Raw genomic sequence first — 22,282 nt, 5'->3', positions numbered from 1 at the left:
AGATCATGAAACCATCAGCCCACAACACCAAATGTTTTGTCACTTGATAGCTTGTCTCTACATTTGACCAATGTACAATTTTTTCGAATTTAAGTCAACTGTATTATGCAACAAGATTCCGGTCAATGCTTGTCAGATTATTCTGTCAAGTTGATCTCCTGTTCACCTCTTGTGCCCTGATTGTCTTTGGCCCCCTTTGAGTGCTGTATCCACTGTACTCTTCCTTGCAGTACTACCATTGGGATAACCTAAATAATCATTGAGACTGTTTGTGGAGTGTGTGGAGTGTGTCAGATGGGAGGAGCAGTCAGAAAACCTACTGGTGATCTCCTGCAGCATCAGTCACAGTTGCAGTTACATCTAGCTGTCTCCACTAGGCTGTAGTACACCTGTAATTCATGGAATAAATGGGGCGGGTGGCACAAAATGAAATTATGCCAGATATATTATTTATTAATAGACCTGTAGTTTTTATTGCAAAAACAATTACACCTTCACCTTTGCTAAATGAGCACACCCATCATACCAGAAGGAATTGTCATCAACAGCAGGAATGTAAAATCACCAATGTTAAGGTATTTCACCGACTGTATAGTTAAATTAATTGCTGTCATCTTATAATGTAGCAGTGAAGGCTGCTGGTCGAAATTACAGCATAGCCATGGTCATAGCTTCCATTGAGGACACCGAGGTCAGGTATTATAAAAAAAAAGAAAGGTGATTTAACTGCCTTAAAATCACTTGTACCACGCCAAAACACGAAGTGCTCCTCTGTCTGATCAGCACCATCATTTCATGTGTGTGTATGTGGGCGGTGGGTGAGTGAGTAGGCGTTGGAGTGGATCATCTTCTCGTAAATATACAATCTTTGGTCAACGCGGTGTTTTTCGGGTAGGCTCAGCTCCGAGTCAACCAGCGGACAAGAAACCCGCCAAATGGAGGGAGAACACCTACCGCAGCAGGTAACGTGGGCTCACGCCCGGGACGCACCGGAGGCGGAGGCGCCGCGAAGCGTCCATTCCCGTGCGAGCAGCCGCCTGGCTGTTCACACCGGAAGCGCATTTCTCCGCGCCGGTCAGCCCGCGATTCTGCTTACTCCGCTGGTTGTTGTATGCTCCGTTCGTTGTAGGGTTCGGGGGTAAATGATGGTGGTCCTCACAAGGGACTGACCTACGCAAGCCTGTCTCTGTGTCTTTCTGCTTGTGTGCTTGTGTGTCTGTCTGTTTAGACACAACTGACATATGTGTAAGTACATAAATATAAAACAAAACAAGAAACAAGGCAGATGGGGAAATTCCCTCATGTGGGGTAAAATCGGGGAAATTGAAACTCCAGGAGAGCAGCAGGAAAATCAAAAGTATGGGATGAATATTTGATCATTTATATCATAAATTATAAATCATTTATATCGTTTACAATCGATTTTCAGTGTGCTTTCTGGCCCAATTTGCTCGCGGCAAGCGGGAAAAAATAAAACAGACGCCGAAACCATCGCTGCAGATGGAAGCTACTGTTATCCAATTGTTGCTCTCCAAACATCTTAACATTTGCATATTTAGATCGGGGAAATCCCCCCAGAACTTCTGGGGATGCTGCCCTCCAGCCCCCGGAAAGTGGACCTCAGTATTTCTTAAATCCTGGCTACAGGCCTGAGCAAAGCATATGCTTGTCTCAAGTATTAAACCATCTAAACAAACTTAAAACATATTGTAGAAACTGCAAATAGCTCATTAAATCACTTATGGTTCCTTTGATTGCTCTCAAGTTACTTGGATAACTGGGGAAGTGGGTGGCTGTGGCTCAGGAGGTGGAACAGGTTGTTCACTAGCCACTCTCAGAACTCTTTTCAGAAAAAAACATGAATTACACATGATTTTGACACGACTTTCACATGATTCTCTCATGTGGGCACACGTGTCTTTGCAGATGTAAAATTCATGTAGTCTGTCTTAAAGGGAAAGATGTATGATAGAAAAGTGCATATATGCTACATAAGTGTGTGTGTGTGTGTGTGTGTGTGTGTGTGTGTGTGTGGAGAGACAGATTCAACCTGCTATCTCCCTAGTGTGTGTGTGTTAATGGGTGGGTAAAGCACTTGCTAATGTCCATTTAATGGTACATCATAGCAATGAAGTTATTACCACTGCACAACAGCTTCATGCTGATGATAATGTTTGGACACAACTTTGGCCCATTGTTATGACATTGAGAAAGTTTATTCACGGAGAAAGTAGATAACGCATACAGCGACATGAGTCTGCTCCAGCTCCTCCTGCTGGTAAAACCTTTCCACTGGTTTACCCTTGACTGGCAATGATACATGTCTACTATTTTATTTATTAAATACTGATTGAAGCTGTTGAGAAAAAGTCTTCATGGTTAGATTCCATCTTGTGGTAGCTGTTTATTAGTGTGCTGTGCATCCTCAATGGCAGTTGTGTGTAAGAGTTAAAGGGATCCCTGGCACACTACTGTACTAGGGGATCATTAGAGTGATAGATAGATAGATACTTTGTTCATCCTAATAGGGAAATTACAAGAATGCCTGACAACATATCAGGATATACACAACAGATTAACAATAGTATATACAAGGTGATATATATGATGCAGTGAGACTCAAAATTCACTGATAATTTAATTGACACTGACATGATTACAAAACGGATCATACTCCCTGAACTGCTGACTATGTAAGACTGTTACACTGTAATATCAGACATAGTGTGCTTGTAGTTTCTATGTTTAGATCCTTTTCTCCCTCCCATTGAATTTGCGAGAGTAAGCCATACAGCAGGGGAAGCTGCAGACACCTGCCTCCATCCCCTTGTAAAAACACCAGTGTTTGGGACTGCCTATACAGCCCTTAAGCAGAAAGACACTGCTTCTGGCCTCCTCATGTCCTCCTCATGTCCTCGTCTCTTGAGAGTACAGCTGAGAACAAGTGAATACGTGTGTGTGTGTGTGTGTGTGTGTGTTTGTATACACACATACTTCGAGAGGACGGGTTTGACTACTAGACTTTACGAAGTGCGGACATTTTGGCCGCTCCTCATTTTCTGACACACCTTCAAAGGGTTGTTTAAGGTCTAAGACTTTGTGTTAACTTTCGGGTTAGAATTGGGTTTGGGGTAATGATTTGGCATTAGGTTGGGATGTTTCAGGTTATGGTTATGGGCTAGGTAATACATTATGTCACCGAGAAGGGTGCTCGGAGAGTGTAAACCTCCGCCATAGCTTACGCCCTATCTCGTTATGTTAAAGAAAGTTTTAAAAAACTACAGATCCCGATCCACTCCAAAATTGAATGGGTACCTTCTTGGGTCATGCCTCCACCAAAATCCACCAAATTTCATGAAATTATACATGCATCTCTACTACAACCTAAATTAAATTAATTCTGTGGGAAACACAGCAAAGATTCTCGATCCAACCTACCAACCAACAGTTAATGTGGTATAGGGCTGCAACTAACGCCTATTCTGATAGTCGATTAATCTATCGATTATTGAAACGATTAATCGACTAATCGGATTATGAATCACACAAATTCTCAATTGCTCTTATTTAGCCATCAGCTTTTAAATTTAGGTTCAGGTTGTTCGCGGCATGTGATGACTGAAAATAAAGACAATAAAGATCGATACTTCATTCAAAAATGTCTTTTAATAAACTTTGCTGTATATTAGGGTACTATTGATAAAAAAACTAAGAAAAATCTAGTTTTTGTCCATTTAAAACCAAGGACAGGCAAAGTGCTAATATAAAAAAATTTTTATCTGAGAAACAAAAGTGTTGAAAACTATCTCTCAATGTTGACGAAATCTGCCCCCCCATCCACAAAGAAGTTGAATGGGTTCTTCCTCGACCCATACCCCATCCATCAGTTAGGTTTTGTGGTAATCTGTCCAGTAGTTGTTGTGAAATGCTGCAATCTAACAGATAAACACAGATGAAAACAGACGTAACCTCCATGGTGGAGATAATGTGTGGCCTCACAAACATACAAGTATAATTGTGTGATCTAATGAGGGATCTGGTAGCAACATGAATTGCCAAGTTTGCTCTTTCATCAGACCGAAATAAAATTTTAAAAAGTAGACACAATCCAATCCAAGTGTCTTGATTAACACGAGGACTGAGGAGAGGACTACTTCCTGTTTGCAGGGTAATGGCTGCTAGTTGCCCAGCTGCTGCTTTCTCACTGGTTTGGAGCATCTTGTGTGATAATTATCTCTTCAGTAGACTGATTACAGTCTAGTTGTAGTAGTGGTGGTTTGGCTGAAAATAGCTGTCATCACTGATACACTCTCTGCTTGAAGATCACTTCCATGTGTGAAATACCTTGTTCTCTGAGTCTGATGCGTCCACTGATTTCTGTTCAGTCTCTCCCAGTATGTATAGACATGCCCTTCCTCTTTTGTTTGGTCAAATGTCGCCTTGACAACAGGTTCCATCTCTAAATTCACATTGCGAAATCGTTGATTCGTTGAGTGCCACTGTAATAAGTGTTTTATTAATTAATGCTTCAGTTCGCTCTAGAGGATTTTGAAACACAGGAAACATTTGAATTTTCAGAGTAAATTGAATATTACAATTGAGACATTGTGCTTTACAAAAAAGTGCCAGTCAGGCTTTATCACCATGAAATCAAAATAAACAGAATTAGTGCAGTATGAGTTCTTATTCAACTTTCACATTTATTCATTTATTTTCAGAGTAAAACCCTGAGATAAAACATGAACCTTCACACTGATTGAGCAGGCTTTCTCAGATTGTATTTACTATGCATTGTTCATTTTTGACTACTGGTCTCAGCTTCTGTCTGTTTTGTGTGATCAGTTCTCCTTTTGAACTGTGACTGACTCTGTGTCTGTCTGAGACCCTCCTCTTCTTCACCTTTCCAGTATCTCTGTCTCTAGTGTCTCATCTTTCTGTCTCACTCCTCATCTCCTGTCCTGCTCGTAAAAGAGATGCAAGCTGTCATGTAATGATTAGATCATAATCATATCATTTTGATCTATTTATTTTACACATAGACAGAGCCAATTATTTTATAATATTTATAACAATTGAACACACCAACCAATAGGATTTTTCCTGCAAAGAGAATTGCGAAGCGGTCACCTCCATCAAATGTCGTGCTGCCTCCACCTCCTGACAAAAATTGTATAGTACATTACAGTGGAAACCCGATATAGTGATCACAGATTTAGTGTTCAACCATTTATATGGATCAAAAAGCTTGGGATCGAATGGTTCCTATACAAATGCTGTTTAAATAATTTAGTAATAGTGATCAAGTGGTCTGCTTTTTTTTTACAGTTTTTTAACGGCTCTGTCAGTAATTTACTGCTCCTCTACCAAACTCCTTCAATCAAATCGAGCCAAACTAGGTTTACTAATTCTTACCCAGTTGAGTTTGCACATGGGTCAAAAGACATTGTGTGTGTGTGATTGCGTGTGTGTGTGATTGCGTGTATGTGTGAGTCGGCGAGAGACAAGTTGAATAAATGAAGATGCAGCTATGAAGAAAGATTTTACTTATTATAAAAGTATCGATCATTATGTTATCAGTGTTGATATTGTGGTGGTCAATTCGAACAAATTAACATTTTAACTGTAGCAGGTCAGACACATCAGTTGAGTCGGGTGTGATATGTGATATTGTCCTTAAAATCTGCTGTTACCTTTCTGTCAAGTTCGGGGACAATCATACAGAAGCTACACAGTTCTTTAATAGTAATCAACCACTTATAGTGATCAGTTTTTACTCTATTGGATACAGCTACAGATCAACGTTCAGCAGACGTACATCATCAACATTTACTGTATTATTACTTTTTTTGCATTGAAAACAGTGGATTTACATAGCTTGAATCATAACACTTTCATAAATGGTGAACATTGTGACAAAAACCTTTGATAACCTCTGAACCAGATTGGCAACCTGAAGATTCCTCTTCTTCACAACCCTGAGCTTGTTCTCACGTCCTGACTCATCCGCTGCTGCAGCCTCCGCCTCCTGTAGCTTCAACCGCACCGCTTGCCCTCTTCCTTTTTCTTTTTGAAAAAACTTCTTGTATCCACAGCTTTCAAGTCAGTGAATTAGCTCTCGAGTTACCACTACATGCCAACATGCCAAGTATCCATGCTCTGTCTCTCTCTCTTGCTTCCACTCTCTCGCTCATACAAACAGTGCACATGCCAAATAGTGTGAAGTAGATCTGCTGCTTGAATCACACATACAGGAAACAAAATCCAGTTGCGTTTTTAATCAGTTATCGTTATCATTTCAATGACCAGCTATTTATAAAACATTCAGGGCTGTGCCTTCAGACACCCCGGCCATAACAATGCCTAGGGTTCACTTCATATCACAGATCTACTGCCAACAATGTAATTTAGCTGAAGCATATAACTATGTAATGGGGTGATGCGAAAATTGTTTCTCTGTGTCTCTTCATCTGTTACTATGTCTGTGTTTCCGTTTGTAATCACCTGAAACATATGTGTCCTGCATGTGGTGGCATCTGATGTGTTCGAGCAGAATATCATAGGCACTGCAGCCGTGCTGGGTAACAGCATCAGCCTCCTGCGGGTGCTTCTGTATGGTTGTGCTGGATGAATGCTTGAGATCCTGGATGTGACTGATTGTTTCTGAACATTTCTTATGTCACACCTGCTCTGTTTACTGTTGGTTGTCACATATGGTCCTGTTGCTCTCTCCAGAACAGGCCACCAGCAGTACAGGGGTCCCCCCACAACGGCCAGACCCCACCCTGCATGAGCCCTGCCTTGATGAACGCTCCCTGGGTGAGAAGGGGGGAGTTTTTTAGCTTGTTTTCACCCCATCCAAATTGCATTCAATATCATCCTGGCAATCAACCACACAAGGACATGTCTATTTGTGTTAGTATTCACTGACATCATATGTGATTTGTTCAAAGATAAAAGGAGATTTCATCATCTTGGTGCACTGTAATGGGAAATTATCTGCAAGTCACCCCATGTTCATGGGGCCATCTCACACTCTCATGACCATCTCAAATGCATTACTCTTCATTATTCATGTCAACGCTGGGGTTGTTTGTTAACTAAGGGTCCATTTTGTAGTAGCAGTGATTTTAACTTATCACTGAATCTAATAGTTTGGGAAAGTAAGACATGTTCATTTAACATACAATACCCACAACATGGAAGAATGCAGATTCTGCTAAATATCAGGATTGAGAAATATTATTAGATTGTTATGAAGTTAAACTTCGTAAATTATACAAAATGTTTGTTTACAAGCTTGAAATAAATGCTAGAGAGCAGGGGATGGGCACAACATCATGTTAACCAAATAGTCTGAGTCTAAAACCAGGCAAAGAAACCCCAAAACCTATACTTATAATATAATTAACATTTTGTTGCCATAGTGTAAAATAAATAAATTTCATACACAAAGACTAACTATTTGTTCACTTGAAATTCATCATCTTTCAGAAATCTCAACTTAAGTCGTCATTTTGTCCAAAAATATTGTATTTTCAACAGAACCTATTTAGTATCGACAGAAGTAACTTTGTAATAATACACTAAGACTTGTTAGAGACACTGACTGTGTATAGTTAATACTCGATATCGCATAACAACAGATTCAGTCTAAATCAAAACAACTTGGTGATTCTCTGGATGCTTTGTTTTTTTTACGCCGTCATCTTTGATTGTCAAACTTAATTAACATTATTGTTTTCAAATGTGGAATTTTCAAGCACTGTACTGTACAATAACAGAACCAAGAAAATAAAACATTAATAATGACTATGAATTTGTTAGCATGATGTTGAGATATCACGAGAACAGTGACATGAAGCATGGTTTCACCTGTCTTTGTCCATGGTCTTCTTTCCATCTCATGTCCGCCTTCTCTCTCTCTCACTCTCTTCCTCCCTCCCTTCCTGCTTTTAGCAGTACCACTACCAAGAAGACGACTCGCCGCCTCTTGACCAGGGATTCCCACGACTTACCAACGAGGTGCGCTCCCCTGAGCTTGTGCACGTGTCCGAGAAGAACCTGTCTGAGATCGAGAATGTGCACGGCTACGTTTCCCACTCCCACATCTCTCCTCTCAAGGTACAACCCTAATACAACCCCCCCCCCCAATCCAGCACCATGAACATATGCCAACATGGTCTCTCCCTCATATTATTTTAGTTAGTTCAGTTAAAAAAGAAAAGAAAACTGCAAAACGACAACTTGCATTGTTTGTAACATGATGATAATTGAATAATAAGGAGAACAAGGAGGGAATACACAACACCCAGATCAATTATATATATGGTTATATTAGACTGTAGTTAAACTCAGGACAGTGCAGTTATTTTTGCTTGATCTATATTAGCAGATCTAACAAGTTTCCTCTCTTTCAGCTTCTGCTATGTTTTCCTGACCCATGGGAACACTAAATGGTTTTTAGTAATCTTGTTGTTAGTTTGTAGTTTATCTGTGTAACTAGAAGAGAACATCCCTCCTTGTCCCTGCCTTTGTCATTCCTTGCACACATTTTCCCTGTGCATGGTCTGGATTCATGAAGTGACAGTGAAGTGCCCTGGCCCCCGACAGTACACTGTTGGTCAATTGGGTTTCTGCTCAGGTTTGAGCCAGCAGAGGGCGATATTGGAATAGAAGACCAGTTTTGGTTGAGTCTGCAGATTGAAACCATGTGTTGTTTCAATGAATACATAGTGAATCACCCTTCTGTCTTCTGTGTTACTTCACAGATCATTGAGTAGTACTTGCAGATAGATCTCTGTTCAGATTGTATAGTTTATGTAAATGTAATGTTCTCAGCCTGGGTAGTTTTACAAAATATTTCGTATGAAATGTAGTGATGGTTTAAAAAAACGTTTAGGCCAGAATATATGTGGGCATGTCATGAGTAAACCTTATCCGTGGAAAATGATCTTAAACTTATTCTGGTATAAAAGACTTTATAAGCTCCTTCTTCTTTAAGACCTTGCAGTTGGACTGTGTATTAAATGATGTTGGTTAGAAAGCATCTGATTGGACGCTTTACCCTGGATTTGATTCAGTGAACAGCTTTGGACAAGCGACCTCCTTTATAACAGCAGGAACTTATAATATATTATATATATATATGATAATAATGCTTTTGTTTTTTAGATATAAGACAAGATCCTACCATTGTTTCACTGACATGTTAGAAGCTGGTGTATATACTGCCATCTACTGTCGGACTGCTTTAGCTCTGCACACTGTGTCGAGCCATAAAGTGATGCTGTATGCTCTGATGTTGAAATGTAATCCAGCAGATTCATCAGTCACGCCTGGCCACTGTCATGCATTGTAAAATATATCACATCTCTTAAATCTATTTGAATGTTATCATTGTTTATGTTAATTAGCAGGTGGGGACAGATATATTCTCTCTGCTGTTGATTATCACATGGAATCATACTTTCAAGACTGGTTAAGAAAGTTGTGTGAGTGCTGACAGTTGGGGGTTCTACAGCCAGGGTTGTCCATGTGAACACAGTCAGATATTCACTTTTTCCCTTTGGAAGTAAGTTTGAGTCTGAGTAGTGCAGCAGTGATCCTCTGTGGTTTTGCTCATGTGCAGTCTGAGGGGAAAATCTCCCGCTTGGTGAGTGGCTCTTCCTCATTAACAGAAATAATACAGGAGGCCACAGTGATCCTCTACCCATCATCCTCATCCAATCTTAACCCATTTAAACATGTCCCCCTCTTCTTCTGCCCAACATGTGACTGGGTAACTATTACTAATGCTTTTTCATCCTGATGCATTAGGCACGCTTCTGCTTCTCTCTCTCTCTCTCTCTCTCTCTCTCTCTCTCTCTCTCTCTCTCTACCCAAGTATACTGGCTAGTGATTTTGTCTTTCATTTCTTACCTGCAGCCTGCACTGGTTACCCGTTTTGATCTTGCATACCCGAGTGTGACCACAGCAAACTACATGGCAAGTTTTATTTAATTTCATTTTTATTTCACTTCAGGGGAACCTCTGTCCACTCTTCCCTTATTTCTGGGTCCCTGTGCACAGAAAAATGATGCATGGACTTTGTTTTGGTGTTGTCTTCGATCCATTATCTGGAGGAGCTGGCTTTCTTTTCTTATTGGTCGTTGTTTGTCATACACACACTTTACTAAAATAATCCCATGTGTGTTTGTGAATCCTTTTGCTTGCCATCAAATTCCATGTGCTTGTTGTGGTGTTAATGTGATCTGGTGTAAAGTTGTCACTATATAATCATGTGTGTTTAGGATCCCCTTATTTGAATTCTACCTACACAGATGTAACAAGCAATGATATCCAAAGATCAGGTCATTATTAAGGCACAGTTACAGCATGTGTACTGTGTCTCTCATCTCGGATGATGAAGCATAATTATTAAATATATTTGATTGTAATGTTCAAATGGGAAAAAATGTGCTCTCATTTTGTCAAGGATTCACATAGTTTGTTCTATTTATAAGATTGTAGCATGCAAAGAGTTTCTAAAGGCACACGCTGTGTTAATAAGGACAGGAGTCATCACATAATCAGTAAGTATGGTCTGAGTCACCAAAAACCTACTTGTGGACTTTTCCTATCCCAAACACTTGGGTTTAAAGGTACAATAGGTAATTTCAGACATTCAAATGTCTGGGATATATGTTGTTGAGTATTTTAATTACATTATCCCACATTCCCAGTCATTTTTAAACTTAGAGAAATTTCATTTTACTTAGGCAATGTTGTGTATGTTTGGTGGCCTGTCAGTGGTGTCGTTGTCTTTGTCTGCCTGAAGTGTCAAAACTGACTTTTTTCCAGTGTAAGTCAAATTGTTACAATACACCTGTTGAATCTCAATGGTTTGTAACCATATATTTGAACCAAATGAAGGATCTTAGCCGTCTACTATCCATTTACTGAGCAACAGCCCTCTCTGCAGCCCATGGGGTTATTTATTACGTTGGGCTCTGTGTCCGACTGATTAAGTGGTTTTCATGTAAATTCAAATCAAAGCCTATTTATCTCTTGACCGAAGCTCACTGAACTGAAACACAACTGAAGAGTGGATATTCCACATGATCCCTGGATTCCTGACCCAGAAGCGCGGCCTCTATAGCAAATACACCATACTCTGTGGAGAATTCACAAACAATTAACTTCTAAGTTTCTAAGTCCAAGTTTTAACTGGTCTACAGCCCCCCCATTACTCTTGCACTTGCTGGACCTGATTCTTGCAATTTAAGCTCAGTTAGTTGCACCCTTCTGGCTGGAGATTGTACCCGCTTACCAAAGTTACATAGAGCAAGAACAGGCGTTCAGGGGGAGGAGTGTATACAAAGTACTATTCCAAGTCAGTGTGCCATCAAACTAAATGTAATGCTGCTATTTAAAGGTAAAAGTTGCATAGTAAAGTTATCATAGAAACAAGCTGAGAAAACGTCAGCGGCAGCTCGGCTTGTAGCCCCTCGGAAACGTCCTGTGACCACAAACAGCGTCAGAGTAACACTGATTTCAAACATGATGCTGTTTTATTCAGTGTTTTACTGGATTTAATCAGCTGTTCTCTTTGTTTGGAGAGGGGGAGGCCCCTGAGGATAATTGAAGGAATCCTAACCAGGAGCAACTGACAGCAATGATGACAACCAATCTGATATTTCAATGCATCCTATATGCTCTACTTAATGTGATAATGATGTACAAATATATAAAAATATCATTGTCTTTTTTTCAACGTTTAACAATGTGTTACAAGTTAAAATAGACATTAGCAGCCACAGAAAGTAGCTGCTATACTAGGATTTGTGCACTTTGTGTGTCTGATAACTGGGGTGTCTTCCAAAAAGAAGCAAGCCAATGTAACTATGGCTATGACATGCAAATTTAATGAAATACTCCGTATCCCAGATTTCCTCAAAGACAATTAATAAGATACCATGAGCATTATTGTTCACTTTTACTAGAACTTCATAGAAAACATATCGGACAAGAGTCTTTAGAGGACACATCTCTGATCCTTGCAGAACTCTCAGTATTTCTAACACATCACGTTGTGCCTCTGTGAGTGTTCATGTTAATTATTTATTGTTCTTGACATTTTATCAATAAGATAATTTACGGAATAACAGAAAGATTAATCAATATTGAAAATGAATAGTAAGTATATGGTGTCACTTCTCTGCTATTTTGTCCTGGAAGTTCTCACACACATACATCTCTCAGATAACTATTGACTTTCTCCTGGTGTAATTTCCTGGTGGGTTGGCTCTCTCATCCAGGCGTAGGCTGGCTCCTCCTGACTATGCTTAATGTGAGTATGGGGATGGCAGAGTAAGACAGTATTTAAGGGAGTCATGGTCAGACCCAGGAGTACAAACACTGTCCTCAGCCTTTTTGTTTCCTTTCAGCCTTGGGACCTTTAATTGAAAAATCACTTTAATACAGCCTGTGTAATTGTTGAGGCAACAGGGAGGCAAGAATTATAGTTTGTCAATAACCTAAGGAAGTGTAACCCCTCTTTCACTAGCCAAATCAAGCCCCACCGATTTGAGAGTGTGACTCAGCGTAGACATTATTGATTCTAAGTGCTGCATTGTTAATCGATTGCCAGTCTCTTTCTATGCTAATATCAGCTTGTAAAACCACATGCATTTCTTTGGCAGCAATAATGTCTCTGACAATCATTCAGGGTGATGTTTGTGAGTAATAAATAGCAGTTAAAGGAAGGCTGCAGCAGTCATGCCCAGCATCAAGTAGCAGAGGTCAGATCAATATTTAGCTTTCTTAGTACAAACTTCCATCCCATTTGGAAGAGGTAGCTTTTTCTGATCCACTCCCTGCTGTCATAATTCCTCCACTCTCCTCTTATTCACACAATGGGAGGCCCCGATTGCTTCGTAAAATCTCTCACATTGGCAATTCAGGCCACTGAAGGTAAGTGGAGACGTGGATGACAGCAGTGCCACCAACAGTGCAACAATAAAGATAGGAGCATTGTTTTCTCTCCAGCTCAGTAAAAACACACTTTGTGATGACGTGTTGTTTTCATCTGTACATCACGTTCACAGGGTTGAGGTCAGGGTTTATCTTTATAGCATAGACAAATCAAACTGCTTAATGCTTAAGTATAATGGGGTCAGGGATAGTAGTTCACTATGAGTTGATACAAATATAATCCACGCTTCAACAAAGTGATTTTAATAACAGTTTATTTATGTTAGAATGACAAGAAGAGAAAGGGGGGTCTTCTAGGTGGTGAATCTGTTTATACCAGGGCAAACCATGTCCTTGAAACTATATTGTAATGGCAGAATACTCCAACAATAGGGATACAATTCCATCACTCTAGTGCTAGCAGAAGCTAGACCATTCTATAGGACCTTTAAGTTCTCTTTGTGTCAGATTGTCAGTTTATAACCCTTAGCGTGAGGTTTGCCGACCTACAATATATTTGTATTGCCTTTTGGCCATGTCAATGCAAAATGAAGCTTTATTTATAGCTCTAAGTGTTATATTAAGGGATAAAGCACCTTCTATTAGGACAATGGAAAACCTGCTAATCAAATCAGTCAGACCCAAATATTGACTGAGATGGCAAACATTTTGGTGGTGAAGCTTCATTTAAACTAAATTATATAGTCCATTCATCAGAGCAAATGCATGAGTATTAATTACTCAGCTGATCAAAAAGAACTGTTTAGGCTCTCTAATTGGGTCTGAGGAACTGTCTAGACTTGCATTATCAAAGAGATTCCTTAACATGTCTCCTGTCCTCCTGTTGATGAACCCATTTACCCCAGTTCCCCAAATAGGTACTCTTCATGTTTGAACCGATATTATACTGGTACCTTTGATTCGGTTCTGATGACCAATGATACATTCTTTCAGTAACACTTGTATTTTCTGTTATGTTATTGTCTTCACTTCTGCTTTGCATAGTGCATACTGTAACATTTATCGGTAAAATGTATACAATTCATGTTCATGATACTTCATCTCATTGTTGGGGGGGACAATAAACAGAAATCTCTCAAGTACAATTTCTGTGGGGGACTTTATATACATATCAAATAACTAAAGGGTTGAACCAGAATGGTTGAACAATTATATTGTTGAAGTTATAATAATGAAAGTGTTCTTTATAAGTCGTTAGCCTATATATACCCAATAGTAGGGAATCAACTCCCATAAAGCAAAATAAAACTAATAATATTAATTAGGTTTTGTTTTATCGGAGAGCAGATCTCAAATATTTTGCTGTCAGAGTTTAATAGTCCTGGTCAATATGAAGCCTACCAGACACTGTATTTAAGTATTTTTGTATGAATTAATCTTTTATTTCTTTTCAAAATTATACTTTAAATATCACCATGACAGCATTTTTTTCATGTTGGAAGAAAGAATAATGAACTTATAATCTACTTACTAGTATTATTTATATAATACAATAAAGTATTATAGAATGTTTTTACATTATCATCTACAAATGATCAGGTATTTTGGTATGAAAACCTTTGTTTTTAATGTAACCAAGCATTCTGTAACATAAATACACATCTGACATTTGTAACAAACAAAATGGCTTGAAAATCTAAAAAAGAAGATCTTCCCAATGCCTATGGCATCTAAAGTGTTTAATCCCACATTGTCCACAGCTTTTAACAGCACCATAATACTCCCACCTATCACCTTTTGAGATCTTTTGCTACTTTTTTACAATATTTTATGTGTCGTCAGGGTTAATAGTTTCTTTTTCAGGACCTTGTGAGATACAGATGAGTGGGATTGTACCGACCTTCTCGCATTACCTCTGGAGGTGCTGACATGTCCCATCAGTTTACAGATCATTTTGCTGTGTGAAACATTGACTTTGCAGAGCCCATCCACCCACTGCCATACTAACCTGGAGTCCTTTTGGCATCAGCTGAGTCACACATGAATAAGACCCTATGATAGAGACACATGATGTGTATTGGCCAATCAGCACAGCCATGTAGGCTGTGGAAGTAGCTGGGATCTACATCATAAGGATAGACCGAGTAGAGTTGTTGTAATATTATAAGATCGGTCATTACATAAAATTGTCAGAATGCCCACTGCTAGTTGTAGGCTGTAGTGATAATGCCTATTATCTCTGTTGGGTGAGGTCTTCAGTGATGGTGATGTAAAACATGGAGGCTGTGGTATCTTAGCTGTTTCACTGCACATTCACAGACGGCCTTTGTAAGTGCATATGTGCAGTCCATCATCATCTGTCTGTGTTGACAATGCCTGAATAAAGATCATTTCAAATCAGGAAGCAAATAAGGGAAACACTAGGAGTCAAAACGCCATGCAAAGTGTGAATGACCTTTCCTGCTGATGGTCTGTTCACAACGAGTACCTATCAAACCTAGATTGAACATAATGATGCACTGCAAATAACCTTTCCATCTCTGTCAAAGATACAGTCCTGTCTGCACTCAGACACACTATGAGATCCTCCAAAATTGATCTGCTGTTAGCGGTTTTTCTGTAAGAGGTCAATTTTGTGCACTTTAACCATTTTTCCTTAAAATAGATATTTCTTCTTTGCTGATGGAAAACCCAACTTTGAATGAAATGAAAGTGACCAGAACACGATTTAGAGGTGGTGACAACACTCAGAGGATAAAAAAATAAGACGTGTAGTGAACAGTTCATTTTTATATTGTCATTAGAGAACATCCTGCAAAAAAATGGGACAGCATTTAAAAGAGGTCAGCTCTCAAACAGAGGAAAGGGAAATGGAAAGCCATTAAACAGAAACAGCCATTAGTGCTTACTGAGTGCTGTCGTACCTTCTCAGATCATGAGATGGAGTCTGACTTTAGCCGAAGGCTGGGTCTAATGTGGGACATGCTGGATGTGAGCAGACCCTTCTTATTACTTTAGGCTTTCAAAGAGTATAATTTCTTTTTGTTTGTTTTATTTGTAATAATATGACAGGGAGGTATGGCCTCATCATTATCAGCAGTGGCTACAATGAATATCTAATGTTATATCTAAAGTTTTATTCAACCTCCCATCAAATTAATGTTGGAAAGATGACACTTTAGAAACAAAAAAAAACAGTCAGACTAGAGCTGTATGTGGGCAGCCCAATGGTTAGGGTGCGTACCACATGGGCACCCATCTCTTCTTCACTATCTCTACCCAAATAACGGCCCAAAAAAATGGCTGCACATTGTGACTGTAGTCGTTTGAATATAGTCTTTCTGATTCTAATGTTGAATCATCATAAGTCAGCCAGTGCTTTCACTGCTTAAAACATCTCATGCAAATTTCAGGAATACATCGAGTTAACTCATCATTAGGCTGTCATTTACAATGGTGTAGTGCAGGCTTCTGTTGAATTCAAAATGAGTCACCTTGAACAGCACAAAAGCACTTAAATGTGCATACTAATGCACGTAACTTAGTAGCTTCTGCTTCCAACATGAATCTGCTGTGTTAAGTAAGGTGAATAAAATGCATGTGAATCATTATATACCTGTTTAAGAAATGTGAGTGGAGTCAAAGCAAACAGTGCACATTTTATCAAAGAATTGCTCTAAATATTTGTTTGTTGAATCAACAGACTGAGAGTTGATTCATAGTAAAAATAACTTGTACAACAGTCTCTTCGCAAACTTATACCGCATTCTTATAAAAATGTAATGTCATTCTTTTTATGATTTTTTTGGAAAAAGTTATTACACTGTATCTACAACTAATAGTTGAGCAAACAAAAAAAAACAGTTAGAATATTTACAAATCTACAGCCTTTGAATATCAGGTGATGGAAACAGTGGAGAGAGCTTGGCCCAATGTGCACTGCTTGTCGTGACATGATTTACCAATTTAAATGTCAAAGCCTATTTTCATTACTAAAATTGTTTCATAATATCCTCTGTACTTAATTTGTCAACCGATATTCATTTAGTGATGTCAGGTTGGTCCTGGAGACCACAGTCGTACAACAGAAAGATTGTCTTATAAAAATAGATGTGTGAAGTTTAAAGGACATGGGAGTTTAACTATTAAAGACAAAGGGTCTAATAGTTTCATTATTAGAAGTCCAGGACCTGGGATTTTGGAGCTTTACCCATATGGTATCTTCACATTTGCTAAATCACATTGTTACATCAATTTTTTAATCAAATTTAAGTGCCCTCTGGCATGTGTTACATCGCTTTTATCTGCAAAGCACATTTTCATAATTAATTGTGCAGTAAATGGGGCCATAGCAAGGGCACATTTTTAACCCCTGTGGCTGCAGGGTCTGTGTTGGGAGAATTAGAGATCCAGCAGGCCAACCTTTTTTGTCCCAGCCCCGCAGCTCTTACTAACAACATCCACTCTGTTCTTCCTGAAAAAAAGGAGAAGAGACCAAGTCAACCAATGGCAAGCAGAGTGTCCTTACAATGCCATGACACTGTCTTATCAATCTATTCAATTCAATGAAGTGTGACCAATAGATCAGCTATTGTGTAATGGGGATCATAATTTATTTTTGTTTAGATTTGGACCCTACTGCTTCTAGGCTGAATTCGGGTAATCTGCAACATTATTTGCAATTTTAAATTCTGTGACTTGTTCTGATATCTGTTTTACACATTAGATCAACTTGTTATATCTTTCTGTAATCCTCAAGGTGTTTTCTAACCACACCTGAAGAAAGAATAGACATATCATACTCAGAACACTTTTAGTGTTCTTTGTGCCAAAAACACAATCCTGCCTGGGACCGGTCGCTTTGTAATCTGGGACACTTGTATTAGGCTTTAAACAAGACCAAGTCACCCTGCTTTATGCATACTAAGCTCAATATGACAAATTTTTTACAAAATGTATATTAATCATAAAAAATAATACATTTATTTATATTAACATATACAAGTCACATTTTGTTCATAAAGAATCCTATCTTAAATATAAAACCTATCATATTTATTTAAAACCTTCTATTAAAGGTCTATCACATTTGAAAAATCAATCAACAGCAAACAAAAATAGCAACAACAGTTTATTCCTTCAGTCCTTGCAAGTGAGAGACCCATCATAGACGACCACCCCATTGTCTTCACATGTATCGTGAAACCAATGGCTGCAGACCACAGGACTTAATCTCTTCTGTGCTTTTTGGATCATCTCTGTCCTAGAGAGCTAACTGATTATGTGCTAGTTAGCTAACCAGACAATCAGTTTTAACAGACAGGGGCATACTGCATTTACCATTAAATCCTGTCGGACAACTGCAGACCATATGCTACATCTTTTAGTTAGTCTTTATTTATTTATTTTGTTTTACGTCAGGGAGTCCCTTAATGCATATTTCCCCCATTTAGAGAACTTTAATGACTGTCACAGATTACCCAAAGCCTTCTGTCCCACATTATCAATCATGTTTTATAAAGTGGGACACATACATTTCTTTTGAAAAAAACACATTTTAAACAGCTCAATGCATATTTTGTTGCTTGAATACATCAGACACATAATTTGATAACAATTACAAACACTGTGTTATTTATGACAGATTTATATTATTAACATTAACCTTGTCAGAATCCTTTGGCATTGACGTTGTCATGCAATACCAAGGGGGAGCCTGATTGACACCTATTCCACCCCTTTCTGTGACATCACTGCCATGATGTCATGTGATGTTAGTCACATGATATCCATGCTAACCTATAGTAAAAGTCCTGTTGACTAGATTTAGTTACAATAGGAAATAAACAGTGTGGAACTATAGGTTAAGAAATTAACCCCGGTTCTCTGAAACATGAGTGAAATATCTCACTATGCGACATGCCCTCCGTGCTATCCCCCAGAAGCAATTTTACACCAGTCCTGACTGGCAGGCAAACGTGACATCTGTCACTAGAGGAGGGACTTCATCCTACTATAATCAACCTGACGGCACGTCATCACCTCAGTCAAATAAGTAAGTACACCTCTTCCTCGCTCCAGGCAAGGAGGGTGATCTGCTGAGATAACTCACTCATAGAGATACCTCACTCATAACCTCACTCATTTCAGAGAACCGGGGTTAATTTCCTAACCTAGAGTTATCTTTCAACATTTGTTTCGGTATCTCACTATTGGATATAGCGACTCCCGTATTGCCAGATAAGCTTACCTCGAAGACCAACAGTCAGTCAGACAGGCACACTTGTAACTGGACCCACACTCAGGACTGTATGAGACCATGTAGGTACAGTAACATCCAGATTATAAAATCTGGTGAAGGTATGAGGTTTTGCCTGGCAGCCGCACATATCTCTTCAAAAGACACGCCCTGGAACACCCATACTGCGAGTGGAATGAGCTCCCAGACCTATGGGGGGGTTACAATCCCCTGCAATTATAGGCTGTGGCAATAGCCTCCATGAAGAAGCGCACTAGGTAACAGTTGGTAACTAGGGGCAGTTGGACTTCCTGTTGTCACGCTGGAAGTCTGGCGTGCTCTGGCACCGGCCGCCAGCCTGAGGATGAGTCTGATGCTTCGGGATGCGGAAACCTGTCCGTGCCACGGCTTGGGCGAATGTTTGCCAGTGTGCGACTGGGGGAGAAGGTGGTGCTCTCCTGGAGAGGCAAAGCTGCAGTGCTTCCCCCTCTCTCTTTTTCTCCTCACAGCATTTCTGCATGGTAGCTACCACTGGGCTGAATAAGCCTTTTGGGTCCACGGGAACATCAAGTTGGGCATTTTCTTTCTAGGAGAGGCTAGATAAGTTGAGCCCCCGAGCTCTCTCCTGGGTGATCATCAGGGCCATGGCTCTTCCAGAGGCCTGGACAGCGCACGTGTGCAGAAGCAGGCAGGGGTCCGTCACCACGCACAGCTCATCCAACACCGCCGGGGTTGGTGAAGTCACCATATCATCCTCCAACTCACCCTGGTAGGCATGCAGCAGCAATGACATGTTCAGAGCTTTCATTGATGTGGCCACCGCCTTGAAGCTTTTTTCTGGCAGCGACGACTGGAAACAGTCAGCTTTGGAGGGCAGGGTGGGGCCGGCTGAGGTCATGGTGGACCTTTGAGTCGAGTGGAGATGCCAGTAAAGGTTCAACCAGGGGAAGGAGGAGAAGCCTTTTTCTTCCATATCGACCCAGTCCAAAGCTGACCCTTCCCGGAAAGGGTTCTTGGCAGAGAGTGGGTTATTCCAGGACCGTGTTGCCTCTTCTAGGCACTCGGGAAAAACCGGGAGAAGCTGTTTGGTGGAGGCTTTTGCTTTGAGGAGCCTTTTACCCTCATAGCAGGGCATGGTGGTCTCGGTGATAGCTTCAGGCCATGCAATTCCAAGCTTAGCTGCCAATTTCTTACAGACGGGTTTGGGCTGCATGCACCATCTTCAGTCATCAGCCTTGCAGCTGGTGGGGTGAAAGTGGAAAACTTTGACACACCCCCCCTTCAAACATGACCCTCTCAAATGGTTACATCATCAAACATTAGTTTCATTTAGTAGTTTAGTTCATACTTACATGGACATGAACTAGAGGTTTCATCAACAAGAACATTTTATTTGTCTTTTATATGTATATAGTGTAAACTTTTGGTGCTGTGTAGCACCATAATAATATGCACTTGGTAGTTATTGAACCGTGTATCTATCTGTGATTGTGTGTCTGTGCGTTTTAATGTGTGCTGGCCTATGGCACATCATTCAGCAAGTCAAGGTCAATGGCCTGGCTCAATTTGTCAATCTGGGTCAGCATGCAGCTCTCCAAGTTCAACTATGTGTATGTTCGCATCTGTGCGTGTTTGTTGTGTATATGAGTGTAAAGCAGGTACTCACACATATGGTCATGTGTGTTTTGCAGTTTGCTCATCAATTCAGTTGGATTAGAGAAGTGATGAGACTAAAGTTTTAAGCTGCAGGATTCTGAATTGAATTAGATCCACAGTTTCATTTTAAAATCAAATCTTATTATGTTGTCCATGAGCTGTGTCTAGAGCCATGGCAAAAGAGACATAGACACAAGTTCAGGGCATTTATTATAAATACATGATTTCTTTCAACAAAAAAATAAAAGGCAAATTCAAAATATAGAAAACTACACTACTATGTGGTGGTCAATCGATGATAGATGTTTATGTGTGTATAAGTGACATATAAGATGTGTGCGCCAAATGAGTCAAACTAAATGTGAAAGGAGAGAACTCAGCTCAACTTGGTCTTAAAGGCTTTCAGATGCTCAGGCAGTTGTTTGTGTAGCCTTGACAGCTTCATAGTATTTTTCGGGGACATTCTGAGGTCGGTTGTTTGAATTTGTTGTGCTGCAACCCTGACAAAACGTTGCTTTCAGAGCAGTTCCTCACAGTAGAACATCAATATTTTTTGACAAATGGTGTAAGATGTATGTCAATTCAGGTTTACTTGTATATTGCAACATCTCAACATGCATCTCAAGACACTGACACAAAGTGAGGTTTAGACCTTACAATGTTGTACAGAAACCGAACACTTCGTGTAAACACTGGGTGAAAAGGGACAGAGAAAAACAGGAATAAGGGGACTCAGTATGGGAAATAAACCAGGAACTGTTGTATTGGAAAGTATTTGTGCTTCTTTACCGTCATAGGTGAGGTCTCTTTAATTTTCTTATTTTGTCGTTGGTTTAATTTCCCCAAAAAGCCTTTCTTTCACTGCTGCTCTTATATGTATGCTTCTCTCATACACATAATTGATGTGTTGGGTCCTCTCCCCCTCTGTGCACTGCTCCTCATTTAGGTTAAAGCTGCCTCGACATCTGTTGAAACAACTCAAGGATAAATTTGCAGTGCTTGGTTTAGTGCAGCAGCTCTCCCTGCTAATGTAAATCATGCACATTTTACATATCAGACTGACAAAAGACAGACAGACCCACTATGGGTCTCGATCTCTGTCATAGCAACACCATATATACTTACTGTTTGGCAATTTGTTTTCAAATTAAAAGCACAACATTCAGTTTTTGTTTTAATGATTTATACTAAACAGATTTACTGAGCTTTTATTTTGAAGATTTTGAAGATTCTGTCAATTGCTTAACAGACCTAAAAAATTGCCAACATGCAATGCATGAAAAAATAATAACCGTAACAACAGTTAAGTAAATCAAACTTCAAACTTGTATAAGCCACACACATGAACAATAATAAAGCAACTTCAGTTTCATTTTATGCAAAAACGTGACTATAAAATCTTTGTTGCAGTTAAACCAGGAAGGATGAATACAGACTTTTTAAACATCACTCTCCACCACAGACTGTGTGCTGGAT

The 22,282-nt window shown here is 39.6% G+C and overlaps 1 protein-coding gene across 24 annotated transcripts in view; it reads left to right on the top strand.

The window, feature by feature from the left end:
• The window catches only part of dlg2 (discs, large homolog 2 (Drosophila)), a 188,388-nt gene that overhangs the window by 84,774 nt on the left and 81,332 nt on the right, over positions 1-22,282 (top strand). For 14 of the 24 annotated variants that reach the window (XM_034605662.1, XM_034605679.1, XM_034605677.1 and 11 more), the window contains 3 exons: positions 6,733-6,816; positions 7,957-8,121; positions 9,925-9,984. In XM_034605662.1, coding sequence (XP_034461553.1) covers positions 6,733-6,816; positions 7,957-8,121; positions 9,925-9,984 — 309 coding nt within the window. Of the gene's footprint in view, positions 1-767; positions 775-6,730; positions 6,817-7,956; positions 8,122-9,924; positions 9,985-22,282 lie in introns of all 24 variants that reach the window. The other 10 variants (XM_034605681.1, XM_034605680.1, XM_034605667.1 and 7 more) reach the window with 5 other exon arrangements.

The sequence above is a fragment of the Hippoglossus hippoglossus genome, chromosome 14 (assembly GCF_009819705.1).
Source record: "Hippoglossus hippoglossus isolate fHipHip1 chromosome 14, fHipHip1.pri, whole genome shotgun sequence".
Lineage (NCBI taxonomy): Eukaryota > Metazoa > Chordata > Actinopteri > Pleuronectiformes > Pleuronectidae > Hippoglossus > Hippoglossus hippoglossus.
This window is presented reverse-complemented; position numbering and strand designations above follow the sequence as displayed.